Raw genomic sequence first — 22595 nt, 5'->3', positions numbered from 1 at the left:
GTGTTCATATATATTTTTGCATTGCCATATAGAGTCATGTGAGGGCTTGTTTTTTTTGCGGAATAAGTAGAAGTTTTTATTGGTACCATTTTGGGTTAGATAACATTTTCTGATCACTTTCTTTTTGGGAGGAAGAATAATCAACAAACAGAAGTTCAGGAATTGTTTTTTTGGGGGGGTCTTTATGTTGTTCACCGTGTGGTACAACTGATAAGATTGCTTTATTCTTTGATTCAGTACGATTATATAGTTTTTTCAAGTCTTGCAGCCTTTACACATTAAAACAATTTTATAGAAAAAAATAGTTTTTGCATCTCCATAGTCTGAGAGGTATCGCTTTATATTTTACCACTGATAGAGCTGAGTGGGGGTTTGATTTTTGCAGGAAATTATGAAAATTTCAGGGAAAACCATTTCTTTACACATATTGCTTTTTGATTGCGTTGTATTCCACTATTTGTTTGGCGGTATGATTATTTTAATATTTTTACTTAGTTCCTCTATGGGACTTCCAACTTTTATTTCTCTGATCACTGGTGTAATACACTGCAATACACATGCATTACAATGTGTTAGAACTGTCAGCTTTACACTGGCAGATTGCCTGTTAGATCCTGCTACTAGATGGGTCTAACAGGCCACTGTAGCTGACAGACCCAGAGGTCATTATTTAACCTCCGCCTGGTAAAAATATCCTTGTCTGCACAGGGCTGTGGAGTCGGTGCCCATTTTGGTGGAGTCGGTATAAAATGAACCAACTCCTAAAATATATAATAAATTGGGTACAGTATTTCAATGCAGTTTGTGGGGAATATTTTTTCATAAGAATTTGGGAAAGTTATGAAATGTCCTATAAATGTCTGTCCTATTCCTGATCTAAGGGTCTAGCCTTTTAGCTGAGATGAATCTGTGCTTCAGTAAATTTATCACTTAAACATGAGCCATGTATGAGGGAGTCGTCGAAATTAAGGAGTCGGAGGTTTGGCTTACCCACTCCACAGACCTGGTCTGCCAGTGATATGGTGGGAAAGGAAGCCCACTCCTCTCAAAACCTTCTAAATGCCTCGATCGCTATAGATCGCGGCATCTAGAAGATATGACAGCCAGGAGCTAGCTTATATGGGGTCAACATCATCAGGACCTGAACCAATCAGCTTTATTAAGACTGACATGTACAAGTTTTAATAAATCAGCCCCTTTGTTTTTAGACTTGGTAAAATCTTATCCATAATGTTGCTACTGTAATAATCTCTGGACGTATACCTGCAAATCCAGACTGGAACATCTACTGGAAATCTGCCACATGTGAACACATCCAGAGAGATTCAAATACTCTTGGAATAAGCTCCTATTGATGTCGGTGAGAATACGCGACTATAGTGCAAATAGAGCTTTTTCCACTTTTTTTATGTGTGGAAAAGAGCAACAAGACACTTCTTGGGGTGTTTCTACCTAAAAAAGTTTCAAATTTGGCCACTGCATCAAAAAAGTCCTGAGCACAAAAAGCGAGTAAATAAAATATATACTGAGAACTGTATTTTACATTTGTAAAGGGAATCTGTCACCCGATTCTTACCACCTAATCTGAACGCAGCATAATTTAGGGGCGTAGCTACGGATGCCAGCAAAGTGTCAGTCACTGGACCGCTTGCTGTAGTTTTGAAAATGTTTTATCAGTAGGAGATTAGCACTAGATCCGGCGGCTTTCTGCCTATGCACAGTGTACACAGAAAGCTGCCAACCAGAGATTCAGAGAACTGCTAAATCTACAGCACAGAAAACTGTCATTTTACCAAACTGAGGCAAGCAGCCAAGTAAGCGGCATTCATGTGCTTTTTATCAAATCTAAAAGGGGCAGCAGCTAAAGGCTTTTAGAAGTGTTTTTCAAAGGAAAAAAAACATCAGAAGGCCAATATGGCAGCAAGAAGCAGCACTGCTCCCCCTTATGCACTGTGTGGTTGTAGCAGCCGTACCGCATGAACATCGCTTCATGTGAACGCAGTACATGGGCCTGCCAGTGTTATGGCTGGAGAGCAACGCCACAGGCCACGTGATGGGACCTCTCCCCAGCACTCCGCAGCCGGCCGCCGCACGCAGGTCTAGTTCACGGTCTAGTTCGCTGACGTCACTTCCGGGGCACAGCCAGCGTGGGGGGAGGGGGCAGACAGCCCAGACGAATGGTCAAAATGGCGGCCGCACAGTTAACGGATGAGGAGCTGATTAGCGAGCTGAAGCGCTCTGGCGTCATGCCGGGACCGGTCACGGACAGCACCCGGCCGGTCTACCTGAAGAAACTAAAGAAGCTGCGAGAGGAACAAAGGCCCCGAGCCGGGAAAACGCGGCTAGCACACAGCAGCCCGGCGGTGGATGGCCACTCGGAAAGCCCGGGAGCCCGCTCGCTGCCCGGGGACGTGACGCTGCACAGGCGCGGCGGCCGGCACTACCAGCAGGCGGAGGGCACTAAGCAGGCTCCCGTTGTGGGCTTCAGCTCGGATGAGTCGGATGCTGACTCTGCCCTGGGGGCGCATGGCGGGCGCCGGGAGAGAAGCAGCCCTCCTCCGCCTGAGAGGAGCCCGGCCCGGCGGGACTGTGCGGCGGACGAGGTAGACGGGCGGAAGGCGCCAGTCTGGTGGGGGACGTGCAGGCTCCGGACGGAGGCGGCGGCAAAGAGCAGGACCGTGAACGGCAGCCGCCTCTCCTACTGCAGGGACTACTCGGACTCCGACGAGGAGGACAATGTGGAGGAGCAGCTGCCGAGCCGCCGGAGCAGGCGGCCTCTGACCGCCCGGGACAACGGCATGGAGCGCAGCGCAGCGGCCTGGGGCAGGGAGGAGTCCCCGGCGTCTCCTAGGCAGCGGCTCGCCGCCAGGAAGTCTCACTGTCCAGACATGGAGAAGAGTAACAACCACCTGGGGGCGGCATACAGCGCGGACGGGCCCCGGCTCTACCTGACCGGCAACAACCACGCCGGCTCCAACCACAGCCCCTACCCGTACACCAAGAAGAGGCCGCACAAGCTGCCCGAGCCCGAGGAGGCGCTGCTGCAGCAGTTCAGGGGCGGCGAGGTGTCTCCCAGCGCCGGCTTCAGTGCCCACTACCTGTCCATGATCCTGCTCACTGCCGCCTGCCTCTTCTTCCTGCTGCTGGCACTCACCTACCTGGGAATGAGGGGCACTGGGCAGGGCAGCAGTAAGTATACCGGGGAGTGTGAGGGCACTGTGGCCACTGATGGGCATGAGTCAGTAGTACATGGAGTTGTAGGTGTAAGCGCTCGTGGCGGGGCGCCCCCCCTGGCTGTGCTAGGTGTAAGCGCTCGTGGTGGAGCGTCCCTTCCCCCCGGCCATGCTAGGCGTAAGCGCTTGTGGCGGAGCGTCACCCCCCCCCCCCCCCCTGGCCGGGCTAGGCGTAAGCGCTTGTGGCGGAGCGTCACCCCCCCCCCCCCCTGGCCGGGCTAGGCATAAGCGCTTGTGGCGGAGTGTCACACCCCCCACCCCCCCCTGGCCGTGCTAGGCGTAAGCGCTTGTGGCGGAGTGTCACACCCCCCCCCCTGGCCGGGCTAGGCGTAAGCGCTTGTGGCGGAGTGTCACCCCCCCCCCCTGGCCGTGCTAGGCGTAAGCGCTTGTGGCGGAGTGTCACCCCCCCCCCTTGGCCGTGCTAGGCGTAAGCGCGTGTGGCGGAGTGTCACCTCCCCCCCCCCCCCCCCCCCCCCCCCTGGTCGCGCTAGGCGTAAGCGCGTGTGGCGGAGTGTCACCTCTCCCCCCCCCCCCCCCCCTAGGTGTAAGCGCGTGTGGCGGAGTGTCACCTCTTCCCACCCCCCCCCTAGCCGGGCTAGGCGTAAGCGCTTGTGGCGGAGTGTCACACACACCCCCCCCCCCTGGCCGCGCTAGGCGTAAGCGCTTTTGGCGGAGTGTCACCCCCCCCCCCTGGCTGCGCTAGGCGTAAACTCTTGTGGCGGAGTGTCATCCCCCCCCCCCCCAGCCGGGCTAGGCGTAAGCGCTTGTGGCGGAGTGTCACACCCCCCCCCCCCCCCCGGCCGCGCTAGGCGTAAGCGCTTGTGGCGGAGTGTCACCCCCCCCCCCCCCCCTGGCCGTGCTAGGCGTAAGCGCTTGTGGCGGAGTGTCTCACACCCCCCCCCCCCCCCTGGCCGCGCTAGGCGTAAGCGCTTTTGGCGGAGTGTCACCCCCCCCCCCCTGGCCGCGCTAGGCGTAAGCGCTTTTGGCGGAGTGTCACCCCCCCCCCCTGGCCGTGCTAGGCGTAAGCGCTTGTGGCGGAGTGTCACCCTCCCCCCCCCCCCCCCCCTTCCCTTGGCCGTGCTAGGCGTAAGCGCTTGTGGCGGAGTGTCACACACACACACACACACACACACACACACACACACACACACACACACACACACACACACACACACACACACACACACACACACACACCCCCCCCCCTGGCCGTGCTAGGCGTAAGCGCTTCTGGCGGAGTGTCACCACCCCCCCCCCCCCCCTGGCCGCGCTAGGCGTAAGCGCTTGTGGCGGAGTGTCAGCCCCCACCCCCCCCCCCATGGCCGCGCTAGGCGTAAGCGCTTGTGGCGGAGTGTCACCCCCCCCTGGCCGCGTTAGGCGTAAGCGCTTGTGGCGGAGTGTCACCCCCCCCCCCCCTGGCCGCGTTAGGCGTAAGCGCTTGTGGCGGAGTGTCGTCCGTCTGTCGCCCCCCCCCCCTCCGGCCGTGCTAGGCGTAAGCGCTTCTGGCGGAGTGTCACCCCCCCCCCCCCCCCTTGGCCGCGCTAGGCGTAAGCGCTTGTGGCGGAGTGTCACCCCTCCCTGGCCGCGCTAGGCGTAAGCGCTTGTGGCGGAGTGTCACCCCCCCCCCCCCCTGGCCGGGCTAGGCGTAAGCGCTTGTGGCGGAGTGTCACCCCCCCCCCTGGCCGTGCTAGGCGTAAGCGCTTGTGGCGGAGTGTCACCCCCCCCCCTTGGCCGTGCTAGGCGTAAGCGCGTGTGGCGGAGTGTCACCTCCTCCCCCCCCCCCTGGTCACGCTAGGCGTAAGCGCTTTTGGCGGAGTGTCACCCCCCCCCCTGGCCGTGCTAGGCGTAAGCGCTTGTGGCGGAGTGTCACCCTCCCCCCCCCCCCCCCCCTTCCCTTGGCCGTGCTAGGCGTAAGCGCTTGTGGCGGAGTGTCACACACACACACACACACACACACACACACACACACACACACACACACACACACACACACACACACCCCCCCCTGGCCGTGCTAGGCGTAAGCGCTTCTGGCGGAGTGTCACCCCCCCCCCCCCCCCCCCCTGGCCGCGCTAGGCGTAAGCGCTTGTGGCGGAGTGTCAGCCCCCACCCCCCCCCCATGGCCGCGCTAGGCGTAAGCGCTTGTGGCGGAGTGTCACCCCCCCTGGCCGCGTTAGGCGTAAGCGCTTGTGGCGGAGTGTCACCCCCCCCCCCCCCCCCCCTGGCCGCGTTAGGCGTAAGCGCTTGTGGCGGAGTGTCGTCCGTCTGTCGCCCCCCCCCCCTCCGGCCGTGCTAGGCGTAAGCGCTTCTGGCGGAGTGTCAGCCCCCACCCCCCCCCCCATGGCCGCGCTAGGCGTAAGCGCTTGTGGCGGAGTGTCACCCCCCCCTGGCCGCGCTAGGCGTAAGCGCTTGTGGCGGAGTGTCACCCCCCCCTGGCCGCGTTAGGCGTAAGCGCTTGTGGTGGAGTGTCGTCCGTCTGTCGTCCCCCCCCCGTCCCCCCCTCCGGCCGTGCTAGGCGTAAGCGCTTGTAGCGGAGTGTCACCCCCCCCCCCCCCTGACCGCGCTAGGCGTACCCCTCTGATTACCTTGCATGTGGCCCTAGTGTACTAAAGATGATAAATGGCATATCCTGTCTCCTGATCTTCTCCCCCCATAGCCAATGCTGGAAGAGGATGCCACGTTGTGACTGGCCCGACGTAACGGCAACCACGCAGTATATCCTGTGCATGCACACTTCCCATCTGCTTCCCGGGCATGCACACTGACTGTGTACAGCCCCAGAGCCGCTCATGTAGCCACTGACTCAGATGTGTCGGTGCGCACGCTGGACCCGTCACTGTGTTCCCCCTCCACACTGCGCTGGTGCGTATCTGACATGAAGCTGGGGCTGTATACCGTCAGAACACATGCCCGGGGAGCGGAAGGGCAGTGCACACACGTGGGATATACTACGTTGTTGCCGTGACGTTGGACCAATTACAGCTATCAAATGCAATGCTGTGGGCGTGCCTAATTTAAAAAGTGTGACTGAAAAAATAGTTGCCACCCCTATGACTAAGAGAAAAAATTATGTGAGGGAATCCCCTAATGATATCAAGTGGTTTTTTTTTAAACTTAATACTGGGAGCTTTTCTTTGGCAAAAAACTTGTTAGTGATGCACATTGCATCACTAACACACTGGGGCCGGTATAATAGCTAAAAACTGGATGACAGGTTCCCGATAACACTAGCAAATGCTGCTTCTTTTGTTATTGAAGCATAAGGTTTCTTAACTCAGATTTTTTTTATTGAAACCATATAATTGTATAGGAATGAGCATACTTGTACCTTTTTTAGTTTAACCACTTTTGTTTTGTTTTTTATTTTTGCATTTTAATTCCAGTTAATGTTGCAAGCTGAAGCTATTTTCTATACAGTTCTTTTTTTAGTGAAAGTGCGTAACTGAGGAAGATCATTGTGACGCCCGTGCATAGAATTCAGAATTAGTTGTGTATTTTATGCTGAAAATCATACTCTAGTCCTGGACTGGAGTAAGATGCGTGGATAGGGGAAAACACCACTTTTATGATGTGACTGATTCATTAAGAGGCGAATCAGGTGTCTCTAACTCCACGCCACTTTTAATCAGGGTCCATGTTGAGCAACATTAGTCTTGAGGAATCATGGCCACTGACTTCTAATTTCTGGTCTTGGAAACAAAAGCAAAAATTACTGTGAGTGCATTTTTAAAAAGGTTGTTTGAGTCACTGTAGATTGCTTATATCCAGCCACTAAAGAGCAGATTTCAGCTGAACAGTGGGGGGTGCCGCCTGCTGGACTCTCACTGATCTCTTGATGCCGATGGGTCGTCATTTGTTATGGGGTATATACAGGGAGTCCTGGAGCAGCTCACTTCTGAATCGCAAGTGAGTGGTTTAATTGGCGTTAAGGGGGTTGTCCACTACATGGCAACTGTCATCCCCTACGCTGGGCCTCGGTTAAAATGAAGGAAAAAAAAAAAAAACTTATCCTCGCCTCTCATGCTGGCGCTGTTCCCACAGTGTCAGCACTCGCTCTCCCCGGTGCTCTCGTGCAGTTGTGACCTCTGTCGTCACTGTCCCCAGCTATGGACAAATTGAACATGAAGAAGTAGTCCAGGCTGCAGCTGCTCTGACTTCTTACTCATGTTCAATTCGACAGGAGGTGGGGACAGTGACGCCAGCGCTCATAGGGCGCCGATGTCACAACAGCCACATCAGAGCGAGTTCTGACACCGCAGGAACAGCGCCGGCACGCAAGGTGAGCATAGGCTTTTTTATTTTATCGAGGCCAAGCGTGGGGGTTGACAAGGAGTTGTCCAAGTAGTGGACAACTTCTTTAAGGCACACACTTGGCAAGACGCGTATCATGCACATGTTCTGTTCATTAGAATAGATTTGCACAATGCCTGCTGATCGTGCATGCTCTTCAGGAGGTGTGTGAGTTGTAACGACAACGAGACCAGTCACTACTGCATCTGTGCCTGAAGTCTGTGTAACCCCTTTAAATAACTATGTACGAAACTGAACCTTAGTTCTTCCACTTAAGTGTGAATTTAGGCTGTATCATACATGATATCTTAGACTCTAAGACTTGGAGCGTATCTGTTAACAGATTCCACAAAACAAATTGCATACATTATTAAACCTTACACCTGAGAGGCTGTAAATTTATGTTAAAAATCAATGTCAGAGTTGCTGTATAATGAGGTTCTCAATTTTCCTCCCATCTAGTGTGATTGACAGCTCCTCTGTGTTCCTTCTGCTGAGATCTTGCACTGCTCAGTACAAGCTGCAGCTGTCAGGCTTGATGGGAATATTAATTTTATAGCTGGCCTCAAAATACTCATCTTTAACACATTGCTGCAACATGGGGTAAAGTTGCGTCCTATTGCAGCTCCGTGACTTGATGCAGAACCGCAAGTGGTGCATTCATCTGCCACTAATGGCCTATGTGGGGCGGAGCTCCACCAAATGCTTTTACCTTTTAAAATGCCACTGGCAATCTGATATCAGCATTTACAGCTCCAGCGCCTCAGTGAATCGCTCGCTGGGGCTGATGGGTTGCCACGATGCCGGTGGTCTGCTGTGCTTGTCATGACCGTTCTCCTGTGAACCACAGCTTTTGGCTGGTGTTCATAGGAGACTGTGTATAGCACAAAACAGTCATGACACAAGCGATCAAATAAATGACTGCTGGTTGAAGTCTCCTAAGGGGACTAACAAATACAGTGGAAGGTGAAGAAAAAAATGTTTTTTTATGAAAAAAATAGGTTTAAATCTTTTCCCCATTAAAAATAAATATAAAAATACGCAAGTGGTAGATTGGACTTTTACATACGCAATGATATGACATTAACCCGATCTGTTAACTCTGTAATAAAACTAAAATGCCACAATTGCATGTTTTGTTTTTTTTTGTCACCACAACCGCACAAAAAATGCAATAAGAGGTGATCAGAACATCGTATCAACCAGACAATATCCATTGAAAGTCTGCTCAGGGCGCAAAAAAAGAGTTCTCACTGCTTTATTGACAGAAATTTGAAAATATTTCCGGTCTCAGAATATGGTGACGCAAGCAAATTAATTTAAAAAAAACAAAAAACATTTAGGGATTGGCACTCAGTTAACGTCTGCTGGTAGTTGGAATTGCCCTTGTGCGTGTCTCTATTCAGTGTGTAGTTTATGGGCTTATGCACATGTCAAGGATTCTATACAATACAAAGAGTATCTAAAGACTGTCTGTCTCTTAAATTTTGTAACACATGATGATTGTATGCTATAATGGTATTTCTTACTGACCATGTATCAGTCTGTGGGATCTGTTACAATCTTATGACTGATATATCCGTCGTGGAACAGGCTAAGCTCCAATCACTGCTGTCAACCATTTAGATGCTACTGTCAACATGACAGCAGCATTTAAATTTAGTTGTCATTGTGTACATCAACTCCCGCAGATGGCCTGGCAAGGCAGCTGAGAACTTGGAGAAAATCCCCATTGTGGCCATTTTGGCACTTCTATGAAGCTAAGCCACAGTCATATGAAACGTGATTTACTCTATATGCTGCAATTCACTTTGATCACTTTCACTATATACTACAATAGAACGATCAAAGGTTCAAGTCCCCTGAAGGGGCTAAAGGATAGAGTAATAAAAAAAAAATTGAAAAAAAAATGAAATTCTCCCCTTATTTCTTTGTTATAAATAAATATTTGGCATCGCTGCATCCATAAAAGTTTGGTCCATCAAAAAATAAAATTAATCTGTACGTTAAACGCCGTAAAGAGAGGACATTGAAATTCCCCCACCATTTCATCCTGTTTGGAATTTGCTGCTTGTAGGTATCTGTTTAAATATTTTGGACACTTCACTTTTTAAAGGTGCCTTCTGTGTTCACATAACAAAATAAGGATTCTTTACCTGTGGAAGCCACCCCACCGCCATGTTTCTGCCTCTTTCAAATCTTAGTTTACAGCACTGCTGCAATGATGTCCTGTCTACAGCATATGATCACTGGCCTCAGCTACGATATGCAATCGACTTTATCACCTGTGAGGCCAGTGGTTGACGCAGCAGGGACTGTTAAATACTGCTTGTTTTTGTATTTTAAAGCATTAGGTTTGGGACCCAATTTCCAGTGAAGAGAACCCTTTGAAATGACCAATAACATCATTTATGTTGTGTAAATATCATTTTAGCATTAATGTAAGGTTTATTCACTTTTTTTTTTTTCTCTCTCCCATCTTCGTTCTTAGTAAGAAGTACTGATGATCTCCCTAGTGATGTAAGTATTATACATTTCTTGTTCTTAAAAACCTGTATAGCAGGAGTGCACAAAGTTCTGGTGCTAGTGACACACTGTCAGATGAAACCAGTCCTAGCAGCCATAGTAAAATTTCCATCTGGGACATTTATGGCTTACTGGAGATATAAATGTCTGATAGGTAGAAGTTCTAGAAAGGGAATCTCGCAAGCGGCTTTCTCTCACGTTTACTAGATTGCCTGTCTTGTAAATGGCCACCTTTACATATAATCTGCTCCTTTTATAAAGTGCCACACGGGGCTTAGGAGACCCCATTCTGCCAATATATGGGTCTCAGCCACACAGTGCATTCATTTTCTTTTTGGCATGGGGAAATGCATGTGAGCAGACAGATAAAAATGTCAGTGACCCGATGCTTGTGAGGCTGCACAGAATGTCCTTGTGGGCTTTGTGTAACTCTGGGGCGCAGGCTGTGCACGCATGCTTTACATTATTTTACATCTTATTTATTATCCAAGAGCACAGTCCTTTTGAACGTAAAGCACCACTCCCAACGTTTTTTTTTTTTTGTTCTCTTATATACCGTTGGAGTGGTGCAACTAATGCAAGTTCCCAGACCCTAGTATTATACATACAGCCACTGTCTTCAGCTGTTTCCGCCATCTTGTGATCTGAACTTCTGACTGGAAGTCTGAGGTAACGGTCAAAAGCTGTCAGTGTAGGTCTGAGCCTTTTTATGGTTTTCATGGTCTTGTATTGAGTTGTGACCAGCAAACACTGGAGTGATCTGGCTGGTCACAACCTGCAAAAGAAAACTGCACCGGCGCAGAGAACAGAAGACAGCGGCCAATCAATATAATACTAAGGAACTTTAAGTACAGTAGTTGCAGCAATGGAGTGGTGCTTTAAAGTTTAAACTGATACCTTTCCTCATCAGATTGCAACAGACTTAGTTGACTTTAGTGAGAGCCATGTCTGTAGAGCAGCTTGTCGCTCTGGCTCAGAAAGGGGTCCAAAATGTAGGCTCATTCTGATGTCCATATGCCCTAGTAGGCCATTTAGATGGGATGGCTCGGAGGATTAGGCTGGTTTATTCGTGGGTTGAAAATGTAGTATTGCTCCCAAAAAACAAAACTAAGATGTTGCTTTGGACACGTTAGACATTGCATATTTGCATGATATGCTAGAAATGTCTGATATGTGGGTTCTTTCTCTGGGACATAAATGTGAATAGAGACCTGAACTTGCTGTTGGTTAGGGGATCCCTTTTATTTAGTTAGAAGAAGGTCCAAAGTAAAGCTGTGCTTTATTCATGGCTGCTTTCTAGTGATACTAGCGATTTTAAATCTCCTTTGCTCTATATTTATTTAATGGTAAATCTGTAACGTAAGAAGTTTAACGAGTTATGCTTCTGTTTTAAAAAAAAATAGGAAAGATGCACTAAAAATGCCAATGCATGTTCTAGTAACATTTCTAGAGTTCTGTTGCCTGTCTCTTGCCTTAAATCACTTAGTAACATTGGTCTAATAGTCGTAAGACTAATCATATTAAACAACGATGTTCTAGTAAAGGGCATAGGGCAAATGGCTTCATATTGTCTGTGTTTTAGATTTTTCATCTTTCATTGTTTCAGAAAGCTGAGCAAAATCTCATGAATGCTCTACATAAGCTGCATGACAAGTTGTCAAAAAGAGCTGGTAAGTTTCTTCAGTTTGACACGTACTTGATTTAACTGTCAGTCTGATTTCACCCATATACATTGCTTAGAATTGTGTACAATGTCCCCTCTCCCTCCCTCCTTCCCACCCTAGTGGTCCAGCTTGCATGTAGTTATAGCCAGTTTTATGTAAATGATGAAGATTAATTTGTAGTTTTTTTTTTTTTTTTTTTTTTTAAATATATTACAAACCCTGATCACTTTGTCGTGCTCTAGTAACACTTTTAAAGGGAATCGGTCACCACTTTGGGTTATCAGAGCTCTACTATGGCCATACAGGGTATAGAAAAAGAATTTTTACATACCTGTATGGCCCATAGTAGAGGTTTGATTGCAGAGAAAAGCGCTTTTTAATCAATTCTCTTTTGTACAGGCTTGGTGTCCAGGGGACGTCAAGCAATCCCTGCCTATGTGCTTATTATTCCCCCAAATCCCCGCCTATATGCTTAATTATCATAAATCTGGTATCGCTGTAATCGCACCGACTCGAAAAATAAAGTTGTTTAATCACTTATACCGCACGAGGAGCGGCGTAAAAAATAAAACCAATTCTTCACCTGCTGTTGATTTGTTCATTCTGCCTTCTAAAGATCGCAGTGAGGCTCTGCTCATATTTATCCTACGCTGAGAGCCTATACTCGGGTTTCCGTGTAAATCTCTGAAATACCTCAGCGGAAGATTCCCTATAATGAGAGAGATGGAGACACTCTGGACGCCGGCTGGCAGTGTCCGTCTTTTTAGGCGTGCATAAAAATGTGGTTGGCCACAGTTTTGGTAGAAAATCAGGAAAGCCGTGCGCAAAAAACAATTGGATCACCAAGACACGGTACAATATAAATTTATTAGACAACTTCTGAAAAGGACACCTCTGAACAGAGGACAGACAGAATCCAGAGTGGTACCTCATTAGTGAATGGATCCCTCAGGGGTTTCATCTGAATCGCATCACTCGGTGATTTAAATGGCAACCCCAATATACCGTATTTTTCGGACTATAAGACTCATTGGACCATAAGACCTACCTAGGTTTTAGAGGAGGAAAATGTAAAGCAAAAAAAGTGGTCATGATGCACTGTTATTGGCAGGGCTGTGGAGTCGGAGCCCATTTTTGTGGTCGGTATAAAATGGACAGACTCCTAAAATACATAATAAATTGGGTACAGTAGTTCAATGCAGTTTATGGGGAATATTTTTTTCATAAGAATTTGGGAAAGTTATGAAATGCCCTATTCCTGATCTAAGGGTCTATACTTTTAGCTGAGATGAATCTGTGCTACAGTAAATTTATCGCTTAAACCAGGGCTGTGGAGTCAGTAAGTCACAGTTGCGACTCTGACTCCTGGATTTTATCAGGTTCCGGCTCCGACTCCTTCATAAATGGCCAATTCGTAACAATAAATTTACTGTTGTAAAATATTAACATCGTGCTTATTCAGTTTCTCACCATCATATAAGTAATCAGACCACTTAGAGCAAAAACTATATTTTATTAGAATACAATTAGAATATAGTAAGTAAATATGCAATAAACACTGTTATGCAGTTAATAAGAAATCTATAAATTTGTCCTCAGAAAAAGTATTGCCTCTGTCAGATCCTCCTTCATGGATGCCCTCAAATCTGATCTAATTATTTTGAGAGCAGAGAACAACCTCTCTACACTAACTTGGGTTGGTGGCAAAGCAGTAACCACTCGGGCAACATCTCTGACAATGTCCGGATACAGAGGAATCGCTTGTTGCACTGTTATTTTTGATGAATGGTCAAATTTCTCAATTTCTTTTAGTGCACATGAAAAATTCTGCTGAAATGTACTGGCTGTGTTCTTTGATGGTGATGACTCTTCTTCTATGCGGGAACGCTTTGCACGGTCCTTGTGATCCAAATATTTTTCAAAATTAAATTCTTCATCAGTTGATGAGGGTGAAGATGTGGCAGGACGACCAAATTCTTCTGGTTCCTCCTGACTGTTCTGCAACCCTTTCATCCTTACTAGCTTCTTTTCCTTTAGTTAGCTGTTGATCATCTAGAAGAATCCGATGCATTGGGTCTACATAAACAGCTGCCAAAAGATTATTTTGTAATAGTAGCTCCTCTCTCCGTTTCATTGATGTAGCAATGCCACTTGCAATTAACCCTCCTCTTTAGGACAGGCGAAACATCAGGTTCTTCCACTCCTTTAAGAAAATACCTGGAGTTAAGTCCTCTGCTTGTATTTTTTTAGTCACTGTAAATGGGTGCTCTAGCAATTTTTCCAGCTCAGTCACCTGATTCCACTGACTTTCATTTACTGTCGGTTGAGGGTTAGCCATGTCTACAAGAAAGGTTTTCAGTTCAACCAAGCACTGAATCATTAAGTAAGTACTGCCCCATCGTGTGGCTTGATCAATAATTGCCCCTTTTCCAGCACGTCTCTTCAAAATTGAGTCAACTTTAGGGGTTCTGGCAACAGTAGCCAATTTTCTCACCTTGCCAATCAGTGCAGCAGCTTGTCCTTCTTGCGGACTCTTATAGCCAGCTGTAGCGTATGCACAACACAGCGCATGTGATGAATGAAAGAACGTATTGACAGTTTCAACAAGATCATCTAAACTATCATGTTGCTGTTCATCTGAAGCAACTTCAGTTTGCTCCTCAGTTACAATACGGTGTTCCTCTATTTCAAACATTTCTGTGTCTGTGGACCCAGAATGTTCTTCTAGCTGCTGGTCACCATCATTACTCTTTCATTAGCTTAATAGTACTTATATTTGAAGCATTGTCAGTTACGACAGAAAGAACTTGCTCTTTTTTTAAGTTCATAGTCTTGCAGAACCTTTTCCACCAAGACCTGGAGAAACTCACTGGTGTGATGAGCTTTGGTGTCTTTTACTGCCAATGTCTTGGTAACTATTTCATTTTTGTCACAAACAAATCGGACATTGATGGCAAAATAGTTCACTCTGTGACGTGTGCAGGCATCCATTTTAAGAAACAGAAAGCGTCCCTTGAGAGTTTTTTTAAGTTCTTCCTTTTGTTTAAAAGCTTCTTCGATTACTAATTTTCTAATACTCTCTCTCTCCAGAGAAACACCAAGCTTGCGAGCCATTTCCCCATTCAGACACATAAAAGCTGGTCGTGAAAATAATGAAATGGGCACACTATCCTTTACAACAAGCTCTATGATCTGTTTTTTAAATGTATCTGTCTTTGTCACTGACAAAATATCTTGCAACTGATGGCTGCAAAGTTCTCTGCTCCTTTGTTTGGCTGGAATAGCTGGGCACTGGTTCATTGGTTTGGATGCAGTCTTTCTCATCCACTGCTTTCAGTACTTCTGGATGAAAGCGCTGTAAATGTCTCTTTAGATTAGAAGCTCTGGTAGGAGCATTTTTATCTTTGCCTGAATATGCACTGATCTTGGCTTCACAGCATTTGTTTTCGTCTGGATCATTTGTCATACACTGACAGACATAGTGTTTTCTATCTTGAGTGATGGTGAAATGTTCAAATACAGCTGATTTAATGTGACGCTTCTTTGACATGCTCAGGTTTTTAATTCTGCATTCACAATCCAAATGACAATTGTTTTTCCTAAAAACAATTGTACAAAATTATTGCCAGGTCGTACAACTGATATAGTGGTCAGTAATACTGTTATTCCTCATGTACTCAGTTAACTGATGCAAAGTTTGTTGAAAGGATAATACTTCTTACAGTCTTCCTCTTCTGAGTAGCAGCTGTGAGATGCTTGGAAGATGCACACCTAGTAACATTCTAGTCTAGAGGAGGAGCTTTACTACTAAGAATTTGCAACACCTTTTCACTTTCAGTTTCATACATTGTAAGTAGGGGGGTTGGGGCAGCATGAGGTTAACAAAGTATAAGATTAGATAAGGGCAGTGGAGAACAATGACACACAAGAAGTAAGAAATTTCTCTATCTCCAGCAGAACTGCTTATCACTGTTGTTCATAGTTTGATAGAACATATATATTTGAGTAACATTTATAAAATTCATATGAAAGTTCAATTATGAAATATTAATACATTTTTTTTAAAGCTGGAGTCGGTACATTTCTACCGACTCTCCGACTCCACAGCCCTGACTTAAACATGAGCCATGTATGAGGGAGTCGGAGTTGGAGTCCGTGTCATGGAAGTTGAGGAGTTGGGAGGTTTGGCTTACCGACTCCACAGCCCTGGTTACAGAGGAGGGGGGGGGTTCTGCTGCTGACAATGTTATAGGTGTAATGTCCCCCAATTCTGTATTTATATCCCCCATCCTGGTATGCATGGCACCCCCATCACCGTGCACACAAAAAATAGAAAATTCTACTCTCCTTTCTTCCCCCTGCTCCAGCATTGCGTCCTGTTCTGCTGCAGCAGCTGATCTCAGCGTGAGCTGCGCATGACGTCACTGCCGTGCCCTCAGACGCTGAGATCAGCTGCCGGCATAGTCCCTGCTCCCCATGCTGGGACTATGGACGTTGGGAGCAGTGACTATTCACTCTCCTTAATAGTGCGCACAGTGTCTGCCCAGCTTGTGCTTGGCGACCACGTGTGCCTGCTACTAAAGAGTAAATATTCACTACTGCCCATGTGAGTGGGGTATAGTGAATATTTATGTTCTTTAGTAGTGGGCACAAGTGATCGCCGAGCCGCTGCAGGAAACTACGACTGGGCTGACACTGTGCTCGTTATTAAGGAGAATGAATATTCAGTGCTCCACACGCCCATGGTTGTGGGGGGCAGTGAATATTAATTTTCTTTGAACAGCGAGCACAGTGTTGGCTGCAGCAGGCAGCTCCTGTGACCCGGTCCTCCGTCTCTATATACTCGCACACGCAATCCACAGCCAGACTAGAAGATTCGCCTCCACTTTCCTCCAAAATTTTGGAGGAAAAAAAGTGCGTCTTGTAGTCCGAAAGATACTGTAAGTGCTCATCGTAGGGCTCCTATTAAATGTGATCCAAAATGTTCCCATTAAAAGCTTCAACTCAATCCATAAAAAAGCAAATCCCCACTCAGGCCTGTCATCTGCTAACAGAAATATAGGGGGCTTCCACGTTACTGGTAGTAAAAGCTCTGGAAAAGCGAAATGGTTCCCCCACCCCTCCCTCACAAAAATAAATCCAGCGAATTCTACACTTCCAAATCCAAATGGCTCCCTCCCTTCTGAGCCCCACAATCTGCCAAAACCACATTTAGCGTCCACATGTTTGGCAGAGGTATAACTTCCAAAAAATGGGGTCACTTGAGGGGGGGGTGATTCTGCTCATCTAGCGCAAACTATTCTAGGAAAATCTGTGCTCCAAGAGGCAAATGGCGCTCCAAGTCTCCCCGTATGGCTAAGCAGTACTGCACAGCCACATATGGGGTATTTCCACGTTCAGCAGGAATTGTGGGACAAATTTTGGTACTATTTTTACCCATTTCACCGTGTGAAAATGTAAAATCTGGGACTAAAACAAAATTTTAGTGGTAAGAATGTAATTTTTTATTTTTTTCCCACTGCCCAATGGTATAAAATTCTGTGACACACCGGTCAGTATGTTCATTGCACCTCTAGATGAATTCATTAGGAGGCGTAAAATGACATCACTTATGGGGGTCTCTGCTGTTCTGGCACCTCAGGCTCTGCCATTGTGATATGGCACCGTCAAATCAGCACAGCAAAATCTGGACTCCAATATGGCGCTTTTTCCCTTCTGAGCTTTGCACTGTGCCTCAAATGTTTCAAACCACATATGGGGTATCTGTGTACTAAAGAGAACTACCCAACAGATTTTAGGGTCCATTTTTCTCCTGTTAACCTTGTTAAAGTGAAAATAATGAATTTTGGGACAATAAATTTTATGGGAAAGTTAAATGTTTGTTTGTTTTCCCTTCCACATTACATTAATTCTTGTGAAGCATCTGAAGGTCTGATAAACTTCTTGAATTTGGTTTTGAGGGTTGCAGTTTTTAGAATGGTGTCACTTTGGGGGCTTACATGATAGAAAATATCCAAGTCACTTTAAATGTGGTGTGGGCCCTTAAAAATTGATCAACATTTTTAACCCTTTTTACTTCCGAACCCAAAATTGTTTGCAAAATGATGCAGATGTGAAGTAAACCTGTGGTAAATGTTTAACTATTTTGTGACATATGTTTTGGTTTTAGGGGCATAAGAATAAAAATTTAGAAAATAGTGAAATTTCCGATCTTTTCACAAATGTAAGTCATATTAAACAAATTTTACCACAATCATGAAGTACAGTGTCACGAAAAAACAATCAGTGGGATCCATTGACACGTTCTAGAGTTACCTCATAAAGTGACCGTGGTCAGACTTGAAAAATGAGGCCTGGTCATTAACATACAAAGTGGCTCGGTCCTTAAGGGGTTAATTGTGTGCTTTCTGTATTACAACAGTCTACCTTTCTGTGCATGTGAAATGTGGTTTACTGAAAATCGGTGACAGTTTTCCTTTAGGGTATGTGCACACGGTCGGTATTAGCAGCGCTTTGAACACCGTATACTTTATTCTGCGTCCAAAGCGCTGCACGCAGGTTAATCCGCATGTGTTCATTGAACCATGTGGATTCACTGCATCCTATACATTACACTGATAGAATTTCTCTTGCGGAGACTCCACAACAGAAATTTACATGCTGCAGTCTGTGAAGAATCGATCTAAAATGGACCGACTGACTCCTAAAATATATAATAAATTGGGTACAGTAATTCAATGCAGTTTGTGGGGAATATTTTTTCATAAGAATTTGGGAAAGTTATGAAATGTTCTATTCCTGATCTAAGGGTCTAGACTTTTAGCTGAGATGAATCTGTGCTACAGTAAATTTATCACTTAAACATGAGCCATGTATGAGGGAGTCGTGGAGTTGGTGTCATGGAAATTGAGGAGTCTGAGGTTTAGCTTACCAACTCCACAGCCCTGTGTCCGTGGGTGATCCACATGTGCACAGAGATGCATAGTGGGCATTGGATTTCTTGAAATCCCATCCACTATGCTGTAACATCAGGCCGCTGTGGATTGCACGCAGCGCAAGTGCACTGCATCCAATCTGCAGCGATTACTGATCGTGTGCACATATCCTTATGGAGATGAGCTTTAAGCTGGTAGAAATTCGTAATTTTACACGGACTCCCTTTAACGCCTTATTACCGAAGCCTGTATTCATGTTTTGGACCTGGCTGAATTTTTCAAATCTGACTTGACTGTGGCAATAACTCTGGAATACGTCTAGACATACCAGTGACTGAGGTGTTTTTTGTTTCCCTCTCCATGGCACAATGTATTAAATTTCAGTACAATATGCAAATATCTAACTGAGAAACTTAAAAATATTTACAATTTTCAAACTTTACTTTTTTTTTTTTGTTTTTTTTGTGCCCTTTAAAACTGTCATCCCACAAGTTAGAGAATCTGATACCTCAGAAAAAACGCTATTCAACTGCCGATATGGTGTCAGTCTGCAGGTAAATGGCTGCACAATGCTGCCTAACAAAATTCTGCTACCAGGAGAAAGGCATGCAGTGGTTACACCACTCACAGCGTTGATTAGAGACTGTAAGCACGCCCTGTCGATGCTCCATGCATGCCCCTATGTCTGAAAGCTGGTAGATCCTGGTAGGAAATAAGTTCCATTTGCTCCCTAAAGCAGCACTTTTAGTAAGGTGGCTGTAGAGCATAGTAGCACTGTTAACCTGAAGATTACTCCTATATCTGCAGGTAGATCACTTTCTCCCAAAGTGACAGGTTCCATTTAATAACCGATACAATTTGTCTCCTTGCCAGCACCATTTTTGAAACAGCTGATGGTTTTCTGACACATGGCCTTCTCAAAAAACTCCTATTTTAAAAACTGCACCTCCGCGCCCCCCCCCCAAAGTATTCAAAACATCAGTCAGAAAGTTTAGCCCTTCATGTGCCTCACAGTAATGTATTCGAAGTGAAGGTAAAAATGAAAATTATTTTAGTGTTCTTAGAAAAAATTGCTTTTAGCACCAATATATATTTTTTTCACACAAAAATAAAAGAAAATAAACCCCTCAACTTGTTGTGCAACTTCTCCAGAGTATGATACCCTATATGTTGTCGGAATCTGGCTGGGCACACATTACTTTGAGCCTTATTTGATTGTGAAACACAATTTTTACTGAAAAGCCGCAGATATGCCAAAACGTCAGAACCCCATTCACACACTTGATCTAATTTTAAAAGATCATCCCATAAGGAGCACATCTAGGGGTGTGATGAGCACTTCTAAACTACGGATTAGCAGAATTTTAAAACATTGGGCCATGTAAATGAAGAATAACTTTAGTGCATAAAAAAGTTGCTTTTGTACCAAATTTAGATAGTTGCACAAATATCCTGTGCTCTACTGATAAATTACATCAGAATTTGTTTAACCCCTTACCACCTATCGTCACCTTCCTGACTAAGACAAACTTTTCATGTCTGACCAGTGTCACTGTTTCATTTTTCCAACAATTTACAAAACTTATTTTATTAGCCTATGTCAAATCACTAAAGTGATACCACTTCAAAAACTGCACCTTTTCATGGCATTCACATTTAGGAAGCTTGTTTTAATTCCTGTCTAGCACCTGAAGTGTTGTTTTTCACAAAATTGCATTTGCCCCAAATTTTTCACTTTAATAAAAGTAACAGAAGAAAATAAACCACATTTGTGTAATTTCTCTCGAGTATGACAATACCCCATATGTGGTCAGAAACTATATTATTTAGGCACACGTCAGTGCTCATTCCCTTCTGAGCCCTGCTGTGTACTCCATTTCAGTTTTTGAGTGCAATTTTGGCTGGAATAGATTGTCACATTAGAAGAGCCCCCTAATATTCCAAAACAGCAGAAAACCCCATAAGTGACCACTATTTGGAAACTACCCTCAACGGGGTTTTCCCATGAACAGACTTTGAATAATGAATGAATTTCACAATAGGATGATTAAAAAAAAAAAAAAGTTAAGTTGTTCCTATGCTGAGAGCCTAATGTGCCCCTAGTGTGTCTGACTGTGCAGGAGCATGCAAAGGAGTATACAGACAGGACAGCATGGGATAGCAAATGATTCTTTCTGTGAGGTAAAAAAAAATGGGCAGTGAAAACATTTTTTCCTCAAAGAATCGGCTGTAATGTCTGTATACACTCTTGCTGTTTCCTCCCCTGTCCAGGAGATGCTTTATTATCAGATCATGTTTCAGCACGATCACACAGCCAAACCGACAGGTGATTCATGGAATTGTATAACATTGAGTGGTGAAAAAAAAACATTTTTTTTTTTTTTTTTTTTTTTTTCCCCTCCTCCTTCTACTAAAATGTTTTGGCTCCAAATCTTTAAAGGGCTAACAGGAGAAATGGACCCAGCCATTTGTTATGCAATTTCTTCACAGTACGTCAGCACCCTGTATGTGGTCAAAAACTTCTATGGCATAGTGCAAAGCTCCGAAGGAAAGGAGCAACCTATTGGAGTTTAGTTTGCTGGAATGGTTTGCAAGCGTCACGTCACATTGGCAGAACCCCCTGAAATGCCAGAACAGCAGAACCACCCTATTTTGCAAACTATACCCCTCAATGAATTGATCCATGGGGTTCAATGAGCATGTTGACACCACAGATACCATACAATTGAGCAGTGAAGAAAAAGTAATTACATTTTTTTTACCACTAGAATGTTTTAGCCCCAAACTTTCCATTTCTAAAATGGAAAATGAGTATATAAATGGCACCAATTTGTCCCAAAATTTCTTCTGAACGTGTCAATACCCCATATGTGGCTGTACATTGGTGTTTAGCTACGCTGCATGGCTTGGGAGGGAAGGAGTGCTGTTTGCAAATGGAGTTTGCAAATTATTCTAGGAAAATCTGCACTCCAAAAAAGGTCAAAGCCCTCAAGTGCCAGAACAGCAGAATTCCTTGAGCTCCCAAGTGACCACAGTTTGGAAATTACACCCCTCTGGGAATGAATCTATGGGTGTAGTGACACTTTTGATTCCATAAGTGTTTTCCATAAATAAGCGCAATGGATGCTGCAGAGTGAAAAGTGCCCAATACATTGTAGTGGCTCAATACTGCTTCTGGATATGTGCACCTGTAAGTAAGGGGGCTCTACTTGCTACAGTAATGCCAAACATGTAGATGCACACTGGTGTGCAGAAGGGAGTTGTCATTTTGGATTTGGAGCACAGATCTTGCTGTATTTCTTTTGGGGTGAGCAATGTCTTTTCCAGAGCCTTTGTCCTACCAATAACATGGAAACCCTCTATTTCTGTTAGCAGATGACCTAAGTAACAACTTATTTTTTCTGGGTTGAGTTGCAACTTTTTTTTGGTAGCATTTTGGGTACACAACAGTTTGGATCACTTTTAAGGCTCTTTTCACAATTATCCTGGTCTCTACGCTGAGCACTTACATTAACCCCCCCACCCCCACCCCCAGGGATCCATGCATGATAGCTGCAGGCACAGTTACGGTGCACTCAGTCTGGCTTCTGTTTTGCTGTGTCCTTCTTTTCAAGGATGCACAAAACTGTGGTCAGCTGTGCTTTTACGCATGCCTCAAAAGACTGACATCCCCAGATCATAGACCAGACAGTGCAAAGTGCCTACATCTGCCTCATTATAGTGAATCTTCCGTCAGAAGTTTTGCCTGAATCGCTTGTTACAATCGGGGTTTCCGTGTAAATCTTTGAAAGTGCTCAGTTTAGCGCAAAGGACAAATGTGAACTAAGTCTTATTGTGATCTTTGGGGGGCAAAATTTAAAAAAAAAAAAAAAAAGCAATTTTTGAACTGCCGTTTATTATTTTGATCACTTTTTTATTCCAAATTGTGCAGCGATAGAAGTGTTTTG

At 45.5% G+C, this 22595-nt stretch overlaps 1 protein-coding gene across 1 annotated transcript in view; it reads left to right on the top strand.

Moving 5' to 3' along the window:
* The first annotated feature begins 2112 nt into the window (after positions 1 to 2112).
* The window catches only part of LEMD3 (LEM domain containing 3), a 56390-nt gene continuing 35907 nt past the window's right edge, over positions 2113 to 22595 (top strand). Inside the window, exons 1-3 of the mRNA XM_073651714.1 lie at positions 2113 to 3189; positions 10015 to 10043; positions 11656 to 11719. Of these exons, the coding sequence (XP_073507815.1) occupies positions 2178 to 3189; positions 10015 to 10043; positions 11656 to 11719 (1105 nt within the window). The 5' untranslated portion in view covers positions 2113 to 2177. The remainder of the gene's footprint in view (positions 3190 to 10014; positions 10044 to 11655; positions 11720 to 22595) is intronic.

The sequence above is a fragment of the Phyllobates terribilis genome, unplaced genomic scaffold (assembly GCF_046119375.1).
Source record: "Phyllobates terribilis strain yellow unplaced genomic scaffold, ASM4611937v1 Scaffold_11__3_contigs__length_659146591, whole genome shotgun sequence".
Taxonomy (NCBI): domain Eukaryota; kingdom Metazoa; phylum Chordata; class Amphibia; order Anura; family Dendrobatidae; genus Phyllobates; species Phyllobates terribilis.
This window is presented reverse-complemented; position numbering and strand designations above follow the sequence as displayed.